Raw genomic sequence first — 26,405 nt, 5'->3', positions numbered from 1 at the left:
TTGTTGATGTCCTGTTAACTAATCACAACCAGATTTGAAGGTAAAAGTTAGAGGACTTGTGAATCCATGAAGGTCTGTAAAACTGACCCAGAATTAGTCTTTCAATTCTTCCCACTATTCTGAGTTAAGAGGTAGGATGTTTATTACTTCTAATTCTGCACATCAGAAATTTCCTGCTTATTTTTGCTGAGTGGAACATTTCCCAAAGTCTCTCCAAAAACATCAGGGATGTAATTTTGGATCTTTGCTTAGCATATTGTCTTACCATAAACCCTTCAACCCTAGTCTTGTTAAGGAAGCATTCTCTACAACAGTATCAGTGGTTTTATTTTTCTTAAAATTTGATTATGTTGTTGGTACACTTTGACTCATTATACTGTGCAAACAAAAGAAATGGTCTCCTCTCCAATTTATGCTGGTAGATCATGCAACAGTAGAGGTGCATTACCTTGAAATGTATACCTTGAAAAAGGAAACAAATGTCAGTTATATGGTCTTTTTCAACTATTTTAGGTGCATAGGATAGTAACACAAATTGTGTTGCTTGCTGTAATGTCTTTCTTTGCTCTTATTTTGCTCACTCTTGGCTGGTTTAAATGCCAGCTCATTTGTGATTTTTGGGAATTTATGAGTCCCATCCTTATCATGATGTTGTGGTAGGCTTTAGGGTATATAAGGATACTGGGACAGAAAGACACTGCGTAAAAAGGCACTACTTCTTCCTAACTAAATAGACATTGCATTGCAGAAATTATAATCTGAAGACGTTTCAGAGATGTGGTGAGAAACTTGGACAGAATTGCCTGTGATACGGAGGTTGTGCACTAACCACTGTTCAGTTATTTATGTTAGTTAAGTAACTTTCTCATGTATTGCTAAAACATTAAAAAAACCCAGAAAGGCAGTTGAGTCATTTTTGTTTCCTTCACAAAAACACTGTTTATAGAAGTAGTTCCAAAGTAATTTGTGGTCACTGATTATTACATAGTGGTGGGCCTTGGGTTGTGCTGAGGGCCATGATCTGAAAGGACTCAGCACCTTCTGAGAGATCTGCTGCAGGATAGCATCAATGATATTTTGGATGATTTCTCAAATAGTACAGTATGGTTACTAACAGTGGATAGGGAAAGAGAAACAGATTTTCCAAATGCAAACTACACAATATGAAAGCTTGGGATACCTAGGCACACATTTTTTTTGCAGTCACAGGTTTGTCAGTCCCTGTCTTCTCCACTATTAAAAAAGGGACAATATCTTTACTTTACAAAGGCATAGGAAAACGATTTCAGTTTTCAGGGTATATTTGAACCAATACTGATGATATTGCTCTCCTTATTGGATGGACAGATCTGCCAATGGGCTGATGAAAGAAATGATGATGAATGAAGATGGCAAGCTAAAAGAAATTAATTCCAGCAGATGCAAAATTCTGTATTATGCAATATTGCTTGTCCGGATTTGTGATAGCTGCTGTAATTGTTTCACTGCAGGAAGGGGTATCAGTGATGTGGCTAGCAAGGCACAGTTCGCAACAAGTATTTTTAATATATCTTTGCTGAGCAGAAATGTAAAAAAAAAAAAAAAAATCTGTATTTTAAAATATTCATTTATTTTTCTTTCTTTCTTACAGCTTGTGGCCAATGCAATCCTTTTTGTCAGTGTAAATTTGTATGGGGTCTTTGTGAGGATTTTGACAGAAAGGGCTCAGAGGAAGGCATTCCTTCAGGCCAGGAACTGCATTGAGGACAGGCTGAGACTGGAGGATGAAAATGAAAAACAGGTCAGTTTCTAAGCCTTATTTATTTTTCTCTGTTTCTCCTGAGATGACTGTAGTTATGTGAACCACAGGTTAGGACATTGTTGCCAAATGTATGCTAGGGCATGTGTGCATTTCCATTGCATAGGAAATGCTGCCTTCCCCCATCTGCTTCAGGTCTTCCTCCCCAGAGGATGCACACCCTTCTCTCTTCATCTGCAGAGCTCAGAGAAGGTACAGGCTGACTCTACAGCTACTGTGCCAGAGGGGATCTATTTAAGGGCTGAGTCAAAGCCAACGTACTTTTGTAATATAAGATTGTGGTTATTTATCTGTACGGATGTTTTTGGGTGGGTGTCAGATGCACTGTAAATACTTTGCTTCTTGCTGAGTGTTCTATAACCTGTTTGCCTTCATGACACCAATAAAAAAAGTCCACTTTTTGGGCACAAGGAACTCTACTGGTAACTGAATAAGTACAATTGAAAACAAGAATGAATATATTATATTTTTGTACAACTAATAATAAGAATGACTGTAATAGCATTCAGTATTTCTTCTCAAAAATGACCTGAGTTATTTGATAGTTTATTTCATACAATTTTATCAGTCAGCCTTCCAAGCATATTTAGAAACGATAGACAAAGAAAATGCTTTATTGTGGACCTTGCTGTTGTTACTCACAGATCTTGATGCCATTTTGGTTTTCCCTTTTTTTTTTTTTTCTCTCTATGTTCTCTGTACTCTTCACACATATATTTATAACTATGTCACCTATTGTATTAGTAGCTAGTTTTCCCAGTAATTTTCCATGGGCTTTCCCTTAGCAAAAAGACAAAACAAATTCCAGAGCTCCAAGCCCTGGGGGGTACAAGGCTCCATGCTATCTTGGTTCTTCCTGGGAACCAAGGCTCAGAACAACTCATCCAGATACATTTCATGGACAAAGTACAACTAGTGCTGAAGGGGGGCTCCAGAGAAGGGGCTTGGCCTGAGGGGGGAATTGCATCACCACCTGTCCTCCTAATTGGTGTTTTTTATCCATTATACTAACCTATAAAAATGTACTCACCCCTGGGAGAGGCTGGGTGGGCTTTTGTGGACATCTTTCCATAACTGCCTCTGAATGCCTTCAAATAAAGGTGCCCTTTTATCTTATCTCCTTACTAAAATTATCTTCTTGAGTTTCACTTCCAGGTTGGGAAAAAGGCAACAATCTTTGTCTTTTATAGCTTAAACCTGCCATAGCTTAAACCTGCTATGATCTGTTGGTGTGTAAGGTTTGGACTAGCTTTTTCTTTCTGTATAGGTGATAATAGAGAGTGACACTGTGACCTCTGTGTCATGGTGGTTACTTACACCAAACAAGATGGCAGGGTCCTCAAAGCTTGTGTACCTCACACAATTTTACTGCCCCTCATTTGCAATTTCTTTAGCAAGTCTATTCCTATGTGTGGAGAAACACAGGTCCATAAGTACTTTCTGTTATGAATTAAGTGAATATGTGGTTTGTGAGCTGAACATATTCTGTATTAAGTAGACATCTCTTTGAACACTGAATGTATTTGCTGGCTGTGTAAAAATGGTATTAGAATCAAAGCCTTTAGATGTAATTCTGGTCTTCTGTAATCCAAAGCTGCAGATTTTTTAAAGGCATAAATGTGAATTTCCATGGGATTTAAACAAGGCTGCCATTTCTGTCTTTGAAAACCTACTTCTGGGATCCAGCATGAAAACATAATTGATTTTTTGGGCTTCTCTTGTTAACACATTGGCAATCTGTCTTATTTTATATATTATACATGCATATAGAAACACAACAAATGCAATAACATTACACATAAATGCCATTATTGTTGATAGTGTACCTATCCTAATCCTGCAAATGTTTTTCCAATGCAGTCTACAGGTCAGGGAAGAGAATAAACATTTCTCTTACACTTGTGAAATTGTTTTTATGCATTACATCGTAAAACTCAGTGCAGTTGTGAAATATGCTAACTAGCTGTCACAAGTACCGCCAAAATACTTTCTGTGGCAGTTCTCACACTATATTAGCACAGCTCTAGAACCAGAGTGGGAATTAAGACACGATTACAGGCTGCAAAATTATTCTGCAGTTGTTGTGGCATAACATACTCTGAGTTTCCAGCTGGCAGCACTCAAGAGTGTTTTGAGAGGAGAAGAAATGCTGCTGACCTACTTCAATTTTTGTGATCAGTTCTGTATTTTTGTTCTCTGAAGTATCAACATTACATGTTAAAAAGAACTGAATGTTTTCATCAGACTTTCTTGTCTCATCCAAATGCTCTGCCCTAGAAAACATAGCCCTTTAACACTGAGAATTGTAACCCAAAATGGTAAAATTATTCCCTGATATTTCTGTGCAAGTCTCTTACTGGAAAGGAAAGAACATGGTCTTGACTTTTGAACAGACACAGCTTTCTGGAGTTAAAGTGTTGACTGTGTGGGACAGATACCACAGATGAAACTGTGAGTGAGATTTCTTCCTCTGTGTCCTACTTACAGTGAGTTATCCTTATGGGATGTATTTGTAGTAATAGCCCCACAGGATAATTTTGCTAAAACTATTTTTGTGAGCAAGAGTAAATATCTTGTGTTGGCACATTTTTGGATTCATGCAAACAGCCTTGAAAGTGTTGCTGGGGAGAAAGGGAGCAGACAGATTCTGTTTATTTTAGAATTCAGTGTAATGCTCACCCTGTTATCTATTATCTGTGATCACAATGAATAACTGGCCTCCATGGCAGCATCATCCATTTGTTGCATTGCTGAATGTTAGATTGCAATTCCACCAGAAGCAAAGGCCAAGAAGCAAGTTTTTAGATAATGAACAAATAGCTACAATCATCCACTTGGAATAAACTTCTTCTCTTGTTATCTATAAATCTCAGCAGCATGCCATCCTCTGCAGAGCAAACAGCTAAGAATAATTGTTGTGGGGTGGGTCCCTTGCCCTAGAATTCTGTTTTTTCTGTTCATGCTCAGTAAGAGCATGTGAGCACTTCTCCTCATTCCCACTGCACCATCTCTCTGTGTCCACTTCCTTAATTCCAGATCATCCTTTGCCTGTACAGAAAAAAAAGCATTGTCACCTAGCTCCCTGAAGGACTCCTGGTCTTAGGACATCCCAACTGTTCATCCAGCAGTAGTTCACCCCTTCCCAAGTAAGGAAGAAAGGAGTAAGTAGGGATGGGGAATGGGGGATGTACTCAACACAGAAAAAGGAGGAGTCTGCTGCTGATGAAACTGATTGCCAACTGACTAAAAGGGGTTTTAAGGAAGATGTGGCTCACTATGTATTAATTGCAGGTGTAGTAGCTCCTGTAGTGGAGCTGTGTTCCAAGGAAGAGATACGATTGTTCTTCTGAGTCCATCTTAATTTGAGAAGCGACTGGACCACTGTCTTTAAAGACCTGCAGACAATTATTTTCCAAGTGTCTCTTTTAGCATCTTCATAGTTTTGTCATCCCCACAGCTTTGTGGTCATCCCTCTAACTGGGTACTAATTAATATTCTAAGTATGCACTGTGTGAAACAACTACCTTTTATTTGTCATAGACTTGTTGTCTGATGAATTGATTTTGTGCTTTCCAGATCTTGTTTTGTGACTTTAGTTATCATCCTACAGTAACCTCTTCCATGCCACTCACAACACTGTAGAATTTCATAACCCTGCTCATCTCTCTTTCCAAGGTGAAGACCTGTTGTCTCTTTGGTCTTCTGATATATGGAAGCTACATCCCAGCCCAGTCATGCCAACCTTGTAATGAATCTTAATCATATTCCCTCTTTTTCTTGCCCTGCCAGTAAGAATATTTTTATGTGTATTCATGCACTAAATTTGGGGACAAAACACATAATTTTCACTGGTGAAATGCACTTGTTGTAGCACAGCTTGATATGAAAGGTGCCTGTTGCTTTCATAGAAGGAAGGCCAGGAAAACATTCGACTTCATGCGAGCCTTCAAAGCCCACACAACTACCTTAAATGTCTTCACAAATTATTTAATTTCATAAGTACATGCAAGTATGTTTGCACAATAAAGCCTTCTTTCAAGCTATTTGCTTAAATCTTTCCTTCCCTCCTAAATGTTACTTTTGTACTTCTTCACAATAAGAATTGACAGTGGAAAATAAACTGGAAAATAGCAAAGTATCCAGAATGGGTGAATTACTATCTTAAAAAGTAATTCTGAAATGAAATCTAGTTTTTCAAACCTTTGTGACTGGAGAAATGTATTTATTGATGACACCAATCTTTCAAGAAATAGTTGTTTACTTCACTACAATGCATGAAATTTTAATCTATTTAATATAAGAAACTGAAAGAAGCACTTAAAAATTACTGGGAATTAGGAAGCATGGGGCTGAGATAGCCAGCTGTGTGTCTAGCTTCAGGACCAAATGACTGCCACTCCAGCTAGACTAACCAGATTTGCTGAAGTATTGTTCAACACCGTGGTACTGCAGTAATGCTGGTTCTGCGAGACAGACTGGAACTTTGGAGATGGTCTGCAGTTCCTCCTTACATGTTCACCAGATAATGTGCAGCTAGCTAAATTTTCCTTATGCGGTGCTGAATTGTGTGTGCAAATATCTGCATGCATATGTGTCTGCATTCCAAGTCTCTTCTGCAATTTAGGGCAATGTCCTTGATGTTGCATGTAGTAACTGGGTCACCACTGAGTCAGAGGTTTGATTAATAACTATTCATAGAAATTGAAAAGGTGTCAACAAAAGATGCTATGACTGTCACTGCACAATACTTTCAACTACAGCTTAGGGTGTCTTGCTTTCAAATTCTCTGCTGCATTCCCCTTTAAAACAATTTGATCTAGACATTTTGCATTTTGGATGTCTGTACTGCCTCCTGTATATTTGAGTAAAAAGATGACTCCTACAGAAACCCTCCAGTGGTTTTGTCTGTTGTGTTTAATTTCAAGCCCTTATGAAGAAAGGGAAAAATTACATTAACTTTGAATAAAGCAAATCATGTTGGATTTTGTTTTGGTAGTGGATAACAGTTTGCTGAGGTTTTTAGCCTTTTAATTCAGCAACCAAACTAAGGAATTAGTTATTTGCACAGCCCAAGGCAGAAGTAATTTCTAGAGTGTCTGACAACACGCTTATCAGGTTCTCCTCATGTTTCCCATACTTTTTATTCTCAGAATATTGCATCTTTTTTTTCAGTGCAGAAGAATATATGAAATTTATCATTAATACAGGCCTTGTTTCCATAACCATTCATACTGGCAGAACGCATCAGCAAATCGCCCTGCAGCAAAAATTTCACATGGATTGTGTGTGGATGCAAAACCATATTCTTGTCAAATTATCTAGTATGCAGCAGGGGAGTGATACTGATTTTGCACAAAGGGCAAGGTATGTGGTGATACTTGGTCCTCTGCAAAAGCTAGCCAATGTGATCTTTGAAAAACATGGGTGGACTAATTTTAGCTAGCAGGGTGAGCCTGTGCAACATCACCACTATGTTCTACGTTACAGGGCAGCTAAAAATTGTATCTATTCCATCATCAAATTACATTCTTACACAGGAAATTCTGTCTTCAAATATCTATATGTTTTTTTAATAGGATCAGGCAAAACAGGAAATAGGGAGTGTTGCAATGTCAGGCAGTCAGTTTGAACTACTGGACTTCAGGCTCCCTCGAGCAGGCTGACAACCAGTGTCTCTTAGTCAAATCAGAGATTAGAAATTGTCTTGGTGTCTGATTCATTTGCCTCATTTGGCTGCTTAGATCCTTACACAGAAAAAAAATACATGGCATCCCTGGTCCATCTTCCACCATTCTCAGGTAAGAATGGAGGCACATTTCTCTCTCCCACACAGCAATAATTACCCAGAAGCTGTCTACTGACCAGCACCTTTAGTCTCCCGTCCTGCAATACATGTGTCTATCCTTCACAGAGCAAATAATAAAACTGAGAGCTACTCAGATGAAATAGATTAAGCTTTAGCTTCAGCCTGAAGTCATTAGGAGTTCCTTGTAACCTCCTCCAAGGAAAGATATAGCAAACAAATAAATGTGTTTTAATTTTACAGATCTATTGCGCCTCTTGGTTTGCAGAATGAACATTTTATCTGAATCCAGTTTGCGCAAGAAGCTACACTGCTTGTCATACCACCAGGACTTCTCTTACCTGATTTTGGCCAAGTGAGGCTTGTAATCTAACCCTTTAACCTACAGGCAGTAATCCCTAATAGTAACAGGCACATCCAAGGGTAGTTCAACCCTTCCATCCTGAGCTCTTTGTTAAACACAAGATGAGGTTTTTCTTTGGGAGCAGTTACAAGAGGACACCTCAATTTAGGGCTGCACAGCTGTAGGATAAGAGAGAGATGCACCTTGCTGCTAGACTTGCAATTCCAAAGTGTAGCATAAATAACAAAATGGGTAACATACAATAAAAACACACAATTGTAAATCATATAAAGTTCATGTATTTTAGTTGCCTTGTAATTTTATTACTCTAGCTGCATGCCTTTATTTTACAAAATGAAACTTAAGGGAAGTCTAGAAAAACATTTTAAAAAACCACACATAAGAACAGACTAGGTCATTGCTATAACTATTTGGTTCAACTTTATTTCATCCCCTGAAAATTTTCTGATGTTAGTAAATGTTGTGGTTTAATCCCAAGCACCTATAAGCAGCACATAGCTCCTTCCTTCCTCTCTCACTCCATGGCGGGATGGGGGAGAGAATAGAAAGAACAAAGGTGAGAAACTTCATGGGTTGAGATAAAGACACTTTAATAGCTAAAGCAAAAGCTGTGCATGCAAGCAAAACAAGAAATTAAGTAACTGCTTCCCATTGGCAGGTTGGTGTTCAGCCATTCTTGGGAAAGCAGAGTTTCATCACATGTAGTGGTCATTAGAGAAGACAAATTCCATGACACTGAATACCATCATCCCCCTTCCTCTTTTTTTCTACCAGCCTATATGCTGAGCATGACACCATATTTTATGGAAAATCTCTTTGGTTAATTGGGGTCAGGTGTCCTGCTCTGTCCCCACCCAGATTCTTGTGCATACAAAGCCTCCTCACTGGCAGGATGATGTGAGAGGCAGAAAATCCCTTGGCTCTGAGTAAACTCTGATCAGCAATAACTGAAGCATCCCTGTGTTATCAACACTGTTTTCAGCATAAATCCAAAACACAGCACCCTACTAGCCACTGTGAAGAAAATGAACTCTATTAATTCTGTGTAAAAAGAAAGCAAATTAAATATGTAAATTAAATTGGTTATCAGCCATTCCATTTTATGTCACAAGATATCAAAAATGTATAGATTTATAAATTTAAATATCTCTTTATAAATATTTATTATAGATTTATAAAGATAAAAAGAGGGTGCATTAACTTTGTTTTCTGGTACATGTATAGTCACTCATGTTCAGGCTAAGCAGGAAGATGTCTTGGACTGTTGTTTGTTGCAGTTTGTTTTTTTCTCATATATGTCTGCATGTTAGACAGTCATGCCACCCATGTTAAGCTCTTATATGTAATATATGCCGGCTTACTTTGAGTAGAGTAGATACATTTTTGGGTGGGACTATTGACCTGCTAGAGAATAGGAAGGATCTGCAGGGGGATCTGGACAGGCTGCATTGATGGATTAAAGTTCAACAAGGCCAAGTGCCTGGAACTGCCCTTGCAGTGCTAACAGACTTGGGAGAGAGTGGTTGAAAAGCTGTCTGGTGAAAAAGACCCATGCTTGCTGGTCATCAGCTGAACATGAGCCAGATTGTGCCCAGGAGGCCAAAAAAGGCAGTGGCATTCTGGCCTGTATCAGCACAAGAGTGGCCAGCAGGGCCAGGGAAGTGATTGTCCCCAGGTACTCGGCACTGGTCAGGCCACATTTGCAATCCTGTGTTCAGTTTTGGGCTCCTCACTACAAGAAAACATTGAGGGGCTGGAGTGTGTCCTGAGAAGGGCAGTGGAGCTGGGGAAGGGTCTGGAGAGTAAGTCCTGTGAGAAGGTGATGAGAGAGGTGGGATTGTTTAGCTTGGAGAAAAGGAGGCTCGAGGGGATCTTAGTGATCTCTACAGCTACATGAAAGGAGGTTGTGGCCAGGTGGGAGTCCGTCTCTTCTCCCTGGTAACAAGTGACCAGAGGACATGGCCTCAAATTCCACAAAGGAAGGTTCAGGTTGGACCTTAGGAAGAATTTAATCATGGAAAGGGCTGTCAAGCATAGGAGGAATGGGCTGCCCGTGGAGGTGGTGGAGTCTCCTTTATTGGATGTGTTCAAACAAACCAGCTGTATGTGGCACTGAGTCCCATGGTCTTGTTGACAAGGGCATGTCTGGCCAGAGGTTGGACTTGATGATCTCAGAGGCCTTTTCCAATCTCTCTGCAATAGATTGATAACTTAAAAATTGGTGGTTATATAATTCTAAACCTTTTAATACCTTGGCTCTTAGGAGTTTTGGAATAAATAATGGAAAATTTATAATATGTTCTCTTTCAAGCAACTGTCAATCAAATGTGCTAGTTCCTTTCTCACAGGAACTTTTTAGGCTAGCTCTTAGCTGTACTTAGCCAAAGTAGAATTGGACTCTGAATTTGTCAGTTTATTTTTCCTCCTTGCATTATGTTGCTTCAATTAGAGAGAACGAAGGAGAAGGGGTGAACAGGCTCCCACAAACCTGTCCTTATTAGATGTCTAAAGACACACAACCATACAGTCTTAAGCAGATAACAGTTTTCAGCAGATAACATCATGGATGACAGTTGCCAAGGCGAATTATCATAATTAGGCACACTGGCTATAGTGCATCAGATTCTGAAGTTCAGTTGTAAGACAAATAATTCAAAAGAATTTCTTAGAGTAGATTTCTAAATTTAGAGTAATATCCATGACAGAAGTGCAGTGTGAACACTAATACAATGTTGTTAGGCATTTTAGTAGAATGCTACAGTGTGAAGTAAAGCATCCTCAATAGCGAATACTGATTTTCTTCCCTCAGCAGCAGGAATTCATAGAAAGCTTTAAAATGTCATTAGAAAAGTCCTCTTACAGGCATTTTTATTGTTGTTCACAAAATTGTTTTCACTTCTAGAACAGTGTTGACCACAATTTATCTAACATGTTACACAAATTTGACACTTTTCCTGTGCCAGTCTTCAAACACAGGGTGGTTCCACCATAGACCATAAACTGTTTTGACACCTGGTGTTTCATGTCACAGCAGCTGGCGCTGCCACATGTGCAGTTTGCCAAATGATATGTTACCACTTAAGCACAGATTATCTCCTTGAACAGAATACTGAGCTGGGCACTTTACTTTCATTCCAATATATGAAAAAGTTTATGCTGCTGGCACATGTGTTCTTATGGATGTTTTGCCTGTTTCCTTTGGCCAACTGTCTGTGGAGGAAAAGAGCTAGACTACAGCCCATTAACTGGCAAAAGAAATACATTCTAAGGTAGTATTTTTGTCAGGTTTGCCATTCTAAATTAACTTCTGTCTGTCATGTGATTTAAATTCTTTCCAAGGTTTCTGTTCGCCATTACCTCTTCAATACAAACTTATTTCATTTGGAGTTTAGCTCCCCTTCGTTCACATTTCATTAGGAATTTCCCAGTTTGACAAGGAAATAATGAACTAAATCTGAGTCACACTTGCTATTTTAAGTGGGTGAATACACTCTTTGCTTCCTTAGCATATCACTGATTGGTCCTTGTTCTTCTACACTGGAAGGCAATGAGATTTTCTCCTATGGGTTAGGCTTGCTTCCCTGCTCTGTAAAAAGATGAGGAAAAGGACAAAAGCTTTTAGGTTTTACTAATATAAATTGGAAAAATATCTAGATTTTTCGAAGCAAACCATATTTATATCTTAGTCTTTGGAGATTCAGAGATCTATTCCATTTTACTGTTTTATGCTATGATTTTCTTTCCTATTGCTATAGCAAAGACATTTACAGTCTTTGAAAAGGAAATGCTAACTGCTTGCCACTGAATATGTCTTTCTAAGGTTCTAAAATTACTTTAATTTACTTCAGGTTCCTGGGGTTTTCTTCATTCCTAGTTTGCTTACACCCACTAGTGGGCTCAGTATCTATTAACAGCAATCAAAAAGCTTATCTCTACTGAAGATTTCATGCTTTTTCTGCCGCCAGCAGAGATCTGTACTAAAAAAGAACATGTGCTGATTCTGAGTCGCTGCCCTAACTCTAAATAAAAGCGTGTGATGCTATATCAGACAGTAGCAGTGGTGTGAAGCATTGGTACTAGCACAGCACTGTGTCCTCAAAGTTCCACTAATTCTGGACTCTCAGCTACAGATCGTGTTGGCTCCAGCAGCAAGAAGAGAAGACTGAAGATGTTAGTGTCCTTTTTCTTGCTGCTTCCCTGTGTTGGCTCCATTTCTCAACCAGGTGCCAGAGGAGACCACAGAGGTTGGCCACATATCTATGTAGAGCGGGTAGAAATACGTGGGTTTTGGAGAAGGAGTGTAGGGAAGGAGAATGTCATAACTCATGTGTTGTAGTAGAGACCTGCAAGTCATCCACAATCACAATCTTTATTCTTCACAGCTCATAGTTATATCATTTTCTAAAGGCATTGTGTTTCATTCTAACTGGTCAGTTACTTATGGCGATTCAGTTCATTGGTTAGTTGTTGCTAGTGTATGTGTCTGTCAAAGCTTTCCTCTTTAATGGTGTTTACATTCTTTTTTCAAGGTACAGGACCATTCTCACAGTTAGAAGACTCTATTTTTACAGGTGCAATTCCTTTCTCACAGGAACTTGTTAGGCTAGCTGTTAGCTGTACTTAGCCAAAGTAGAAGGCCTGAGCCATGATTTTACAAAGGTAACAAGGTTCTTATTTTATAAGGCTTTACCTATATGCAACACTCATGGGATGGAGGAAAATCAGAGAATGACACAGTCCCAGAACCAACCTGAGCTGTAACATGTAGCATGTTCTTCAAGAAAAATTCCACTAGTTGAGGGTTGGAGCATTAATGAGGGCAAAAGAGGGGGATGTGTCCATCTTGCCAAAGGTTGAGCTTTCTGACATTCCCTTCCTGCAGAATACATCCTTGCCTAATCAATATATTCAATGTTACATTGGTGAAACAAACCAGACACGGCTGTGGAATGGAAAGATGTGCTGTTGTAACTGTAGATGAGACTTGGTACACCACGGGTAAGCCAGTAAAAATCTGTCTGCTCTTCCATTTACTGTGGAAGGGGTAGCACTGGTAAAGCTGATGCTGTTTGTGAGTCCCTCTGCCTAACATTTTGGAAGAGGAAATACAATAACAGGATTGTTGTCCCGGTCCTGTTCACGATGGAACACAGGACAGTGTGTGGCCCTTAAGCCTCTAGAAAACCTGAGCTCACAGATGTCCCATCTGCAGGCCAGCTTAGGAATTGCATTCGTACTTCTGTGTTCCCTCTGATCATGACATTAGCAGATGATTAGTTCTCTTTGTGATAATTTTTAAGACCTCTCTTTATTTCAATCAGAAAATACTTTCAATGAATAAATTATAATTTTTGAATTTGTGCTTCAAGTGTGCCCTTTTTGTTTTTAACTTATATACCCAAACTACCTGTGCATACAGTCAGTGCTACCATGAATGGATCTTTTCACTGGACGATGAAAACTAGTCTTCCTGACTCTGCAGGACAAGGGGCAAAATGTCTTCTTTCCACATAGGAAGATTTAGAAAAGTATGTTCAGTGGCTCTTCTGTGCCACACAAAGTTTCATCTTCATTGACATACCCTAAAGAACCTACTTATTAAAATCCTACTGAAGCATGATTGAAACAAAGATCTTTGTTAAGCTAACGGTGCTGGAGATGAGAAATAACAGTCCCTGGCAATGTACTGCAGAAATGCTTTTCCTTCTTTCATGCCAAGCAAAAGGAAGCTTTCGAGTTATCTGCTCTAGAGAATGGTCTGATTATATCTGTATGGCTACTTGCCTGCACTAAAGTGAGGCAAATAAATATGCCTTAACTATAAAGGCACTATTTTGTTCCTCTCTCTCAAGTTCACTTCCAGTAGGAAGATTTCTATTAACTGAAATGAGTATAATCTTTTTCCTGTCAAGTTTCTATATTAGTTTTGTGGACACATTGAATATTGCCAATGACTTTTCAGAGGGAGTAAATATTAAAGATAAAAGGTGAAAGTAAAAAAACTAACAGTAGTTTGGATACTGCATGATTTATTCATTGCCAGTTTGTATCTGGTATCCACTGTTAGCTAGCCTTCTGATTATTAATCTTTATTGATGTATTTCTAGAGCACTCTGATTTAATAGATATGAGAATAACTAGGAAGACAGCTTGTGCTTTTTATGCTTTCAGTTTTCTTGTTTATTCTCACAACCTTTCTCAGCTCTTGTTCCTGTTTGAACAAGATTTGTGGAGCTGATCTCGACTTAGCCTATTATTAATCTTCTAGTCCTTTCAGGAATCACACTTGCCTTTTTAGGATATTGTCATATACATATTCTTTGATCAGGGAGTATCTGGGGTTTCTTTACATGCAGAAGTTTCCAACTTATTGTTACAGTCCCGTTTTAAAATTATTAGAAATGCTTCTGCCTGAATTAAGGTACAAACAGGACCATATGTCAAAGTAAATAGTATGGATTTGATTTGATAGCAAATATGAGAAAGAGAGACAGAGAGAGAGTGAGAGAAAGGAAGAGAAAGAAGTAGAAAAGAGGTGGGGGGACAGAAAGAGAGTAACAGAGAGAGAATAAAGAAAATACCACCACTCTCTGGATGCCACAGTCGTCCCATTGATACTCTCCAGCTGTACTTCTTGGAGGTGAAGGTCCCCCTGAAAAGCATAGAATCTGATGAATTAAGCTGTGCTCAGGCCAGGTGGGAATGCCCAGGTACCTCCCCTCGGTGGGGGCAGTTTGACACAGTCTCTTGCAGCAGTCTCTGGATCTGTTGCATCACTTTGCATCACGTGCAGTCCTGTGGTGCAAGATCCCAGGAATAAGTCTGGGGAGCACCTTGGGGGGGGAGGGGGGGGTCTTTGATGGATTGTGACAACCCTCAGTTGTCCCTTATGTGAATGTCCTGTGGATGTGGCCTGTGGGGTTGGGGGGTTTCACAGCTGGGCCAATTGATGTAAGGGAGAATGGGTTTTCAGTGCCTTCTGAGCAGAGATTATGCCATGCACCTCTTCCCCACCCTCAGCTGCAGGAGGAGTCTGTGTAAACCTCTGTGGGCTGTGGTCTTCACCCCAAACTGAGAGAGAGAGATGATTCTCAGTGCAGCTGCTGGGTTGGGCTTTCTTGTGGATGCATTCTTCTCCCTCAGCTTGAGATGACTGAGCAGTAGTGTCCCCTTTATCTTATCTGGGCAGCTTAACTCACAGTCCAAAGTTCCAGTCAGGCATCTTCAAGGAGGGGTGGGCTTCTGTGGTTCTAGCTTCTTTTTACAGTTTTTGCTGTAATGGGTAAAACTTTTTCATAGCAATGAAGAAGTTAAGGCATTAAGAAGTTAACTTTAAGGCATGAACCACTTGAATCCCTGTCACTTATTTAGCTGATGTGTTTTTCTGGATGGTACCTACCAAGTACAATGTGCTACCGAGTTTTTCTCATTCTTGTCATGCTACTTCTTGAATGCTGTCTTGTAGACCTCATACATCCAAGCAGTTTTATGGCTTCCTTATGTCCCCTCTCCATCCCAATGTTTCTGCACTCCATGCAGCCCGCTGCCTTCTGTTTTAGCCAAGACTTCATGTCCTCCTAATTCTTTCCCAAGGCCTTACCATCCCCATTCTGACTAACAACATTCCATGTGGAAACTATCAATGCCTCATTAAACACTATTGTGCTGATGAATCCTTCCTTTCCTTTATTTAAACAAAAATAATCGCTTGACCATAGAAAGATGTTAGGTTGGTCTGGAATAGGTGTATTCAGACTGAATGCATCATGCAGTTCATGTTAGCCATTCTCTTACTACTCAAAATCTTTGCATTAGGTATCTGGTCTTTTAGGGATGCTCTTTTATGATTACGGTTGTAGCAATGATTTGCTGATGAACAGAATTTCCAAGAAATCTCAGGACTGTTCTGAAATATTGCCACCTTGTGGCGTCTGGAAGACGTCGCCGTCTTTAACAGTGCTATTTCCTGGACTTCGGTGGAAGACAGAGGCTAGCATAGCTGAATTTCCAGTAATTCACTAATGAAATTTTCTGCCTTTGTTTTCCAGCTTACAAAAAGTATAAATGAATCCTAATAGTTGTACGCAAAATTTTCTTCCATTCATTGCATTAAGCTTCTTTTCACTCTCCTTTTTTTTCTTTCTTTTTCCTTGGAGGGAATTAAAATGGCCGTGAAGTGTAATGTAAGGGTGACAGAGATTGTGAACTCACTAAAATGTTGCTTTTAAAATTAGACAAAATTGAGCATAGTATCCTGGCAATATTAGGTAGCAGGCAGTAATATTTAGGATGTATTTTGGAGTCCCTGCTGACTAACTAGAAACTGAATCTCAAAATTATATAGATGAGTTGACTCTGAAATAGTCTCATTAATGTTTTACATGCATGTCTAAAGCTTGTCTTCTCTAGGGAGAAAAATTAGTTTTAAAATATGATGGCACTTTTCTCTTTAAGTATAGCAATAACAAAATAAGATCTGTGATAGACTGCAAAAATTGCTGGGTTAGATTTTATGTTCCATATTGGAAAGGAATTTTTTAGAGTAGATGATCAAAATCTCTTCTCTTTTTTGAGCAACTTTTCCTATTTGTCATCATTGTTGGACTGTTTCTATAGAAAACAAAAATGTTCATGTTTTATCAGCCAAGAAACAAACATGTCAAACCTAGTTTTGTCACGTTAATTTTTTTGACTTTCTTCCTTCCTAAAGTTGCTATGAAAATGCAAAAAAAAAGGTAACATGGGCATGAAGACTATCCTGAATAATGTGGTTCAGTGCTAGGGAGGGTGAAAAAGGACCAGGATCTGGAGTGCTGTGCAGACTTACTGCTTTCCTCAGCACGAAATTGGGAACCTCCAAGTCCTATTTAGAGGTAGTTCCACAAGACAGAGCTCTCTGCCATCCAGGTGTGAGGCTCAGACTCCCTGATGGGTGAAGGCACTGCCAGCATACTGGCTGGAAGGAGCAGTTCAGGAGGAATTTAATGAAGCTGGCTGAAGGAGATGGAGCTCTATCCATTACAGCTCTGCTCTCATGGGATTGAAAAACATGCAAAGCGATACAGTTTTCTGCACGGCCCTTCCAGACTGTAACTGCATTCTCAAAATGAATTCCAGCAGATGTGCATATACAGTAGGATGAGAGGACAATGAGCAATGAGATTCAAGGAACCAGAGAAACACAAGAGCCTGCAGCTCTGAGGCAATGCTACAGTTCCCTTGGTTGCTTCTCTCAGCTTGGTTGCTTATCTCAGAAAAAAATGACAGCTGTTTCCTTTGATAAAGTAGTCTGCTCTGACTATAAATAGTATTTCCATTTTGTTTTCTTTATATCTCACATGATAAACAGGAATACAACTTAGCATGGGAAAGCACAGCAAGGTTTTTGATAGAAATTTTTGAGAATTCTGGCTAGGAACATTTAAGATATTAACGCGCTTTTGAGCCTTCTTTTCTGATGAAGGGAGTATGGATTCATTTGCAGCTTGCTGAGAGAATTTGAAAATGTATCATAGTCATTTCCCATACAGATGTCATAACAAATAATTTTGTACAATAGGAATAATATTTGGGCAACTGCATGGAATGATTCTAAATCAAGGCAAAAATTTAAAGGACTTTGAGTAACTTTTAAATGTTTGGAATGAGAAGTAAAATGAGAAAAGAGTATGATTTTCAAAATGGGAGGGGGACAGGCGTCTTCTTTTGGAGGCAGGCAAGAGAGATGTATTAGGAATATGCAGTGGGGACTCCCATAAAAGCAGACCTGGGAGAGCAGAGCAAGGATGCTTGTGGGAGAGGCATTGTCCAGGGCAGGGGTGGGGATAGAAAAGGGAATTATGGTGAGAAGCCTCCAAACTGGAGAAAGCTGAAGAGACTGTTGGGGCAGAATAGAGCATGCAGATGATGGGGGGTTCCTCTTCAATAGTGTCTGCTTGCTTCTTTCCTCTCCCTTCTCAGAAATGTGAAATCACACAACTCCTAGAGAGTGCTGAGCCTTGAGCTCCTCTTCTGTTTTAGAAGACCCACTAGTGTGTGGTGAGGTAGCAAGATGGCTTCAGGGCTCCCCAGGAGGCTTCAGGCACCTGCCTCTCCTGGTCCTTGTGTACCAAGGGAGACACCTTGATACACGGTGGTCAGAGCAGACCTCTGGACATCATTGAGCCCAACCATTCCTCCAAAGCAGGACTTCCAGTGACACCAGGTCTGGTCAACTGTGGCTTTGTCTACTCAAGTCTTGAATAATTATTATTAAAGTTTTATTTTGGGTCGAACCCAAAAAGAAAGTTGCAGTCCAGGGTTATGTACTTGTAAATAGGGTTGAGGATGTTCCAAGCAGTAACATAGGGTCTTTTTGTCCATTAACAATGGGAAACACTTTTTTCTTATCCATTTCTCTGCCTTGGCATATTTTCATTCTTTGTCACATGTATAATGGTACTAGTTGTTGAACAGGGCCAAGGTAACACTGAGCAATTCCTAATTAATTTGGTATGCGCATTTTGACTTGCCTTGGAGTCAAAATGAATGTTTGTTCCACCTCTGTTTTCTAGTGATGCTCCATTGCTGGAGAAAGAAATTTGAATGTTTTTTTAAATTGACTATCTTTTTCAAAAATAGCTGTCTTTATTAGTAAAGCAGTAATCATTATTAATCAGGATGATACCATTGGCAGAGGCAGCTAAATTTGGCATTTGAAATCCCAGAGCAGGACTGGGAATGTAAAATGTTGTGAATGAAGGAGATGTATATCCTCATCTATAATTTTCTTTTTTTAGTGAGATTTCTGCAGGGAATGCAAAATTATTGACTGACAATTACAGTCTCTGAAAGTATTTTTTTTTTTAGCATGTGATTTCATTTTAGACCATTTTAATGCTGAGTAAAGATGTACAGCATGAGAAGAGAGTACAAATTCCTAAAATAGTGTAAGTTGATTGTGTGGAAAAAATTTAATGTTCTGAAGACAGCTGTAATAATCCTAAAAAAACATTGTGAATCATTGAGAAAGAATAAAATTTAGAATCATTTTGTTTCTACTAGACCTTGTGATTAGGAATATATCACGTGTTGAGGCTACCTCAACACAAAATAATTTGTGACTAATTAGAAGGGTTGCAACATGAGTGTTGTTCTATTTTGGTAAAAGTTGTTGCTAATTGATTAGTGCTCCCTGTGTTACTCTTTCTATTTTTTCCTGTCATCACCCACCCCTGTTGGAGGCAACAACCACTCAAGCATGAATGTCACCATAAAAGTGAGTGGTCTTCCATTGGTTTTGTCACTTGTTCCATTCAATGCACTATCCTACACACCTAGTTTTCCTTTTAGCCTGGTTTACAGATTATTTTTATAATCAGATCAGCCACACAGGAGCAAATGAAAAACTGGACAAAAATTGTAGGACTAGCTGATTAGAGATCTAGGCAGAGCCCCTTCCCAAACCTACCAATAGCTATATTTTGTGTACATGAATTGACTCTTGCTGTTCCAAAACTCTGAGGCCTTCAGCATTCCTTAGACCTGAAGGGCAATACTGCTTTGCTTGATAGATGAGATATTGCTGTAAATAGAAGAGACTCTTCTTATATTCTTTCTGGACAGCGGTATGGTGTCTTTCATTCACTTTCAGTGTTTTGATACTCTGCATTGCAGGGATCTTTCTTACATTTTCCAGTCTCACCTTCAGGGACAAATCCTGCAGTCATGCTGCTTACAGTCATGCTGCTGCTTCCCTTCTTGGCCTGAAAGGTCAGCAGTGGCTGCCCTTTGAGAAAGCCATAACTGCATCTTTCCTCACTTGGTGAGGAATCTCATCTCTAATCTCAACCCTATCTCACTCTCATCTCTAATGAAAAAAGCAAGTCATCCTATTTTGACAGAGGATTTTCATATGTTCCCTTCAGCTCTTGTTATAGTCAACCTAACGTGTATAAGAATCATTACTGTTGTAGACTCCCTTAATACATCTGACATCTGCACATTTCAGTGAGGTCAGATGCTGCATCCTACAGCTTTCCAATGCTGCCTTCACAGTAATAATTCTTATTGCTTCCCTGGATTGCAGGTTATTTGCTATGCACTGCAGACATTATCTCTGAGTTTTTATTTCAGGTATTGTAATTGTGTTTGCAGGCCATAGAACTATTCAGTTAGCACTGCTCTCTGGAAGAGTCTGTCAGTACAATTTTTGTTTGCTTCTTTGTCTGGTTAAGTTTGACTTTCTAGGAAACAGAAGTCTGAACCCAGTCTCTCCTTAACAGTTTTGGATTTTACTAATCCATTACAGCAAAATGGTGAAGGCCTTGTTTAATATGTTTGCTGCAAGAGAAGCTCCAGAGAACATTTAGTCCTTATCAGACATTGTAAATTTCTTATCCAGAGCAATACTTATGAAATTCCAGCATCAATTTTTCCATCTTAAGCATCAGAGAATTTAACCATCCATCCAAATTCCTCTTGTGTATGGGTTCTCTATTGTTTGAGAGGTGGCCAGCTCCTTTTATAACCCCAGTTTATTTCTCTTAACACAATAAATCAACTTTAGGACACTAGTAGCAGTCAACAGAGCTTTGTAAGATCCACTAGGGACAAAATACTTGTTTTGGATTGTAACCCAAAATTTGGGTTACCCAAATACAATTCTGCTGCAGAAATATAAGTATACTTAATTAAATCAACATAAAATTTAGAGTGAATAACCATTTTTTAGTGATGCGAGATGCTTTGGTTAATTGGAAATGGCTATATGTGTGAAGTGTCAACAAATATTGAAGTCCATAATATTCTTTGCCATATTCTTGGTGTACACTGTTACGAATGTAGAGGAGAGCTTAAGTAGGTCCTGCCTGAGACTCAGATTTCTAGCAGTGGCTCTGTTGGGGGCAGCCTGCAGCCCAAATCACTCTCACTCACAGGTTCTTAATAATGGTCGATTAGGTCTATTACAAAATTATTTATTTAATTAAAAATAATTTAATTAATTAATTAATTAACACAAATTTAACAGACATAAGGCTTTAACAGATGACATACTACACAGGATAAACAAAAGAAACACTACTACCAGATAACACACAGTGCACAGCTGAGGTACCTAATATTACAGCTAGCAAAGAAATAGTATGGATTAGGATTCCATGTAGCTTACCATCCGATCGCTGATGGGGCACACATAGGATCCTTCCTCTCAATTCCCAAGAATGTAACTGCAGAACTTGCATCCAAACTCGTGGGAGAAGTCCTGCACATTTCCAGGGTGTGTGTAAGACGCTTCTACCTCCATGAAAATTTGTATAGCTTTTATAGTTAGTAAAGTAATGTGGCTCACAGTTGGAAATTCCTAGTTTATCTCCCTACATCTCACTCTCAAGGCGAGATATTTATTGTCAGCTGGGGATCTCACTTCCCTGGTGCCAGAGATAAGTCACTGCTCAACATCTGTCCAGCCTGGGTTATGTCACCAATTCTTGTGAGGGGGAGAATGTCCGGAGCTATGCACCAGCTGACAGACATAGCAGATAAGCTCTTCTGTGGCAGGAGGGAATGTTCTGCTACGTATATATAAGAGTAGGAAATAGAGTTAGCTAACAGTCCTTAGCCTCAAGACAATGTGACCACCACAAACACATGAGAGAACTTTAGTCCAAAGTTCACCAGGGAAGTTCTGCAAAGTTTAACTTATTACTTCTTTCAATGTGCCTTTCAGAAGGAACTGTTAAGATAAAAACCCTTTGAATAAACTTCTAGTATTATTTAATGGCTTTATCTGGTGAATGTGGGCATGTTAGCAACATAATAGCACTTGCTGATACCCTGTTCTTGGTGTTAATTTTTGCTCCTTATTTATTTAATATTTATTAAAGAAAAGGAGGATGAGGTTCAGCCAAAATATGCACTTCAGTGACATCTTGCAGCTGCCCTTAGAGTGGCTCTTGATTGTCAGATAACAGAATCACAGAATAGTTGAGGCAGGAAGGGCACTCTGGAAGTCATCTGGTCTAACCACCTTGGTTTCCAAGATGAGATCCTTCATCATTTTCAGGACCCAAGATGAAACTGACTGGCCTGCAGTTCCCTGCATCCTCCTTCTTGCCTAGAGAAGGGACATTTTCTTTCTTTCTTGTATCACTTCTCTCAGTCACCATGTTTGACTGTTAGGAGTGGCTTTACAGCAGCATCTGACAGCTCACTCAGTGAGCTTGTGAACGTGTCCTGTCAGGGCCCATGGACTTACATCTATCCAGTTTACTTAATTATTCACTAATTAAGGAAGAGGACCTAATCCTCTTCCATCAAGGGTACACCTTCCCTGCTCCTAGCCTCATCCGTTGTTGTCTGGAACCTGAGATTCCTGAATCAGATCAGATGTGGTTATGAGAATTCATTCAGACTGTTGCCATGGCTGAAACTAGCAGGTCTGATGGAGAAACTTGGAAATGCATTTTAAATGGCAAGCACTTTCTGGGTGAAAACACAATGAATGAATGTGTGCATTAGGTAGGTATCTTGAGTAGGTGTCAATGGACCCCTTACAACACCTAAGAACAGCGGTTGCAGATTTTCCAGATGGTACCCGTGAGTGGGCCAGAATATGTGGAAAAACTATATGGGCCTTTATAGTCAATACTGACAAGATCCACGATATTAGAGACTCTTTTTATGCAGGTCAGTGACCCGAGCTAAAAATTTCTCTGTGAGTGTAGCAAGAAGATGTGTTTAGCCAGGGTTTTGTACTGATACAGTTCATTAAAGACACTGCCACACTGGCTAAGATGCCATTAAAACTGTGCTTACTGTTCCACTGAATCTGACAGTGGAGAAATCCATCGTCTACTCTCACTGCTTAATAACCGGCTGTCATAGTTCTTGTAATGTAACACTTTCATTATATCCAGGAAGAAATAGAACACACAAAAGGATAGCAAATGATCCTGGGAAGTCTTTCTCAGACAGATAAATGCAGCTAAGAATAAAGTAAGTTGCTATTATTAGGACTGTAATGTTAATCAAAAATATGGACAATTATATGCTCATGAGACTGGCTTTTTTGGTTTGCTTTTTCTGGTTTGTTGTGGGGGTTTGTTTTTTGTTTTGTTTTTTTTTGGTTTTTTTTTTTGGGGGGGGGTGTTTTCAATTGGTTTTTTTTTTTTTTTAGTGCAGAAGACATAGAAGAAGACACCCACACAATTTGCAGGAGTTTGAGAGAAATGGTTTGTATTTTTTATGCAGCAGACATTTTAAGGAAGCAGATTAAGAGAAGATTGTCCAGTTTGTTAGTTTAAAACTTTGAAAAATGGCCACACACTATACCACAAAACTGATGTTGCTTATGTTTTCTTTTAGGAACGTCTCTTGATGAGCCTTTTGCCCAGGAATGTTGCAATGGAAATGAAGGAAGACTTCCTGAAGCCTCCTGAAAGGATTTTCCACAAAATTTACATTCAAAGGCATGACAATGTTAGGTAGGATTGATGCAGTCCATGAAATAAACTAAAGAACTAAGAATATTTGGTACAAGGACAGTGACGAACTGAATTGCACTCAGGTTTCAGAGAAAAAAAAGCAAGCAATAAAGTGAAGATTTATCATTTATACAGAGTAGAAGAATGGGTGCACTAGGAAGATTTAATAATCTTCTCAGGAGATAAGCCTGAATCAATAAATGTCTTAGAATAGTAGCGCTGGGAGACTGGCAGCTTTTTCCAAATGACTAGTCATTGGTTTTGGACTGTATTATGCTTTGGGTGAACAGGAGTATTTATTCGGCATGGTAGTTTTTGCTCATTTATATTTTTTTTTTTTGATAGTAAGATTAATTACTTCTAAAGTAATAGATTTTCCTAGGTAATAGCATGGACACAAAAAGAAAGTGTGATGCAAATGTAAAGAAATGTGTATTTGTCTACATCACATGAGCATTACCCCCCGGAGATTATTGACTAAGGCTCAGTTCTACTTCTTGCTCTTGTTCAGTGTTTGACTGTGTGCAAGTGCTGTCATTTATACTGCTTTTTCTTGAAGTGCATTCTTAGTTTTTATTCTTCTTTGCCTCCAGAACAAATTCCTTAAAGAACTTGTCTGTGTTTTATCACACTACTGCCAAGTGCCTTGCTTCCACATCAAAAACAGCATCAAAGAAGTTCAATTGGTGTCACCCTTTTACTAAACAAGGCGCACTGTTAGGAAGTGATGCCACAGAGCTGCCTTGATTTGCATAGTGTACTCATGTAGCAAAGGAGTAAACCTCAGCACCTCCTCCTCTCCCTCCTCCACTGCTGTTTCTTCTCTCAAGATTTAGTCAACCCCCCATGGAGCTGGCTTTAATATATGCAAGGAGCACTTCCTAGTGACTAAGTTGTTGCAACTAAAAGCATTTCTGTCACTGAGGGAATCAGAGACGTCTGTAATGGGAGTGTTCAGAAGACTGCCAAATTAGGTCAGTTTTACGCTGGAAAATTTAACACTACTGAATTAAAAATTAGTCGTTTACTTCATGTTAATGGGTAAATCTTGCATAATATTTATCTCATCATTTTGCTTACAAAACTTGGTCTTTAACAATCAGTTTAAAATTAGTTCTAGGTGCACACTACCCCAAAGCTGATGCTGAAAATGATAATGTTGTTTACAGTATCTGATGGTTCTCAATTGTCAAAATCTGACTTGAGAGCTCCTGAAGGACACATTCAAAATCTAAGTGAGCTGTCTTACTCCTTCACTTTAACTTGTTTATGTCACATGGGTTTATTACACTCCTCACCAACACCATTTGCACTTTTTTTCATTTTCTTGACAGCCGTCCACCTTTGAATGATAGCCTGTCTGTCTGTTTGCAGTCAGGTTTTCTAATCAAGTGTCAGGTATGCCAGGTTTTGATGCTTGGGTGTCTTCTACTTTGACCCTTTGGTGATCACATTCCTCAATATACTTATAAAAATTGTGTTTAAAAATTATGTCCTCACAGTGATATGAAACACATGTATGCTACTGTTGGTTGCCCTTATATTCAGGGTCAAGGTAAGGCTGAGAATTGTATCATGATTAGTATAGTTATATCTTGTATGTGTCACAAGTCTCTGCATGCATTACACTATTTAGAGTCATCTTAGAAAGCATTGCTTTGCAGACTATAGTGCTTCTGAGTCCTCTCTTTTGCTAGGATCTTTTTGAAATGTAACCTCAGGAGTAATCTTTTTCCTACATGATGTTTTTTTCATAAAACTGCTAAAACTTTGTGGCTTATTCACTGCTTTGATGTGGGGTTCATGAAAGTTTTTGAATCAAAACACCCTGTCTGGAGGGGTGAATTAATTCTCTGACATTAAGAAGGTACTTTTGGGGGCAAATGAGCCCAAATAAGATGAGGTCATTTCAATGTCACAGGTAAGATCCTCAGGGAAGAGAACTGAAAATAGCAGACCTCCTTTCACCACCCGTACTTATAAGAAACTCTATTGCCTTTTATTTCAATAATGAAACAACTCTGTAATTATAATGATTAAAAAATGGGGTGAAATCATGTCCAATAAATGCCCAGCAATCTGTGGCTAGTACGTCCCAGTAGGCCAGAGTTTCACCTCAGATGTTTTGTGACTGTGTAGACCTGAAGGATGAAGGAGAACTCCCAGCAGGTGACACCCTGACACCAGTGTGAACAGCAGCACTACAGCATCCCTTTGGCAGGGCTGCTGGTGGTCAGTGCCAATAATAAGTGCTTGCTTTACTTTCTTAAGGAGATGAAAACAACTTTTTTTTTTTTTCTTCTGGGGAGCGGCAGTTCAGTGCTATAACAGGTAAACCTGAGAGATCATTCCTAAATTCTTGTGAATTGTCCTCTTCACATCAAGTGTTCTTTAAAGTGCTGCTATTAAAACAAACCAACAAAAGCCCCTCTATAATTCTGTATTCCAGGGGTTTTTAACTCCAAAGCTACACAGTGGAAAATAGAAAATGAGCTGCACTTTTCCTTTTGCAATGCTTTCTTTTTCTCCCTGCAAATACCTGATAGTATCAGAGCAGTATTCTTCAGAAAAGATAGTCTGAAGGAAGCAGGCATGCAATTAGTAGATTACATGATTTTTCCATTCCTTATCTGTTGAAAAACCAACAGCAAAAAAAAAAAATACTCTCATAAGTATCAGAAAGTTTCAGTCTTCTATATAGCTGCCTGAAAAAAAGGGCAAAGAATATTTAATCTTACATGTGAAAAAAAGACATTCATACAGCTACTTTCTTTACCTCCTCCCAGAAAAGCACATTACAGTGGAGATGCACATACCTTTGGAAGAAGTGAATGATGGACTGGAGAAAAGTACTGGCATATTTCAGATAACCATGGCAACTGCCCTGGTTTATAAATTACTTGGTGAATATTTTACCAACTACCCAACAGCTGTTGAATGACTGCCTGCAACTCACTGTGCTTTGGAGGGGAATGT

At 39.1% G+C, this 26,405-nt stretch overlaps 1 protein-coding gene across 1 annotated transcript in view; it reads left to right on the top strand.

The window, feature by feature from the left end:
- ADCY1 (adenylate cyclase 1) overlaps positions 1-26,405 on the top strand; it is a 144,963-nt gene that overhangs the window by 40,137 nt on the left and 78,421 nt on the right. Inside the window, exons 2-3 of the mRNA XM_059838983.1 lie at positions 1,631-1,780; positions 23,311-23,429. Of these exons, the coding sequence (XP_059694966.1) occupies positions 1,631-1,780; positions 23,311-23,429 (269 nt within the window). The remainder of the gene's footprint in view (positions 1-1,630; positions 1,781-23,310; positions 23,430-26,405) is intronic.

The sequence above is a fragment of the Haemorhous mexicanus genome, chromosome 1 (assembly GCF_027477595.1).
Source record: "Haemorhous mexicanus isolate bHaeMex1 chromosome 1, bHaeMex1.pri, whole genome shotgun sequence".
NCBI lineage: Eukaryota > Metazoa > Chordata > Aves > Passeriformes > Fringillidae > Haemorhous > Haemorhous mexicanus.
Note: the sequence above shows the minus strand (reverse complement) of the source record. Positions and strands in the feature narration are given on the sequence as shown.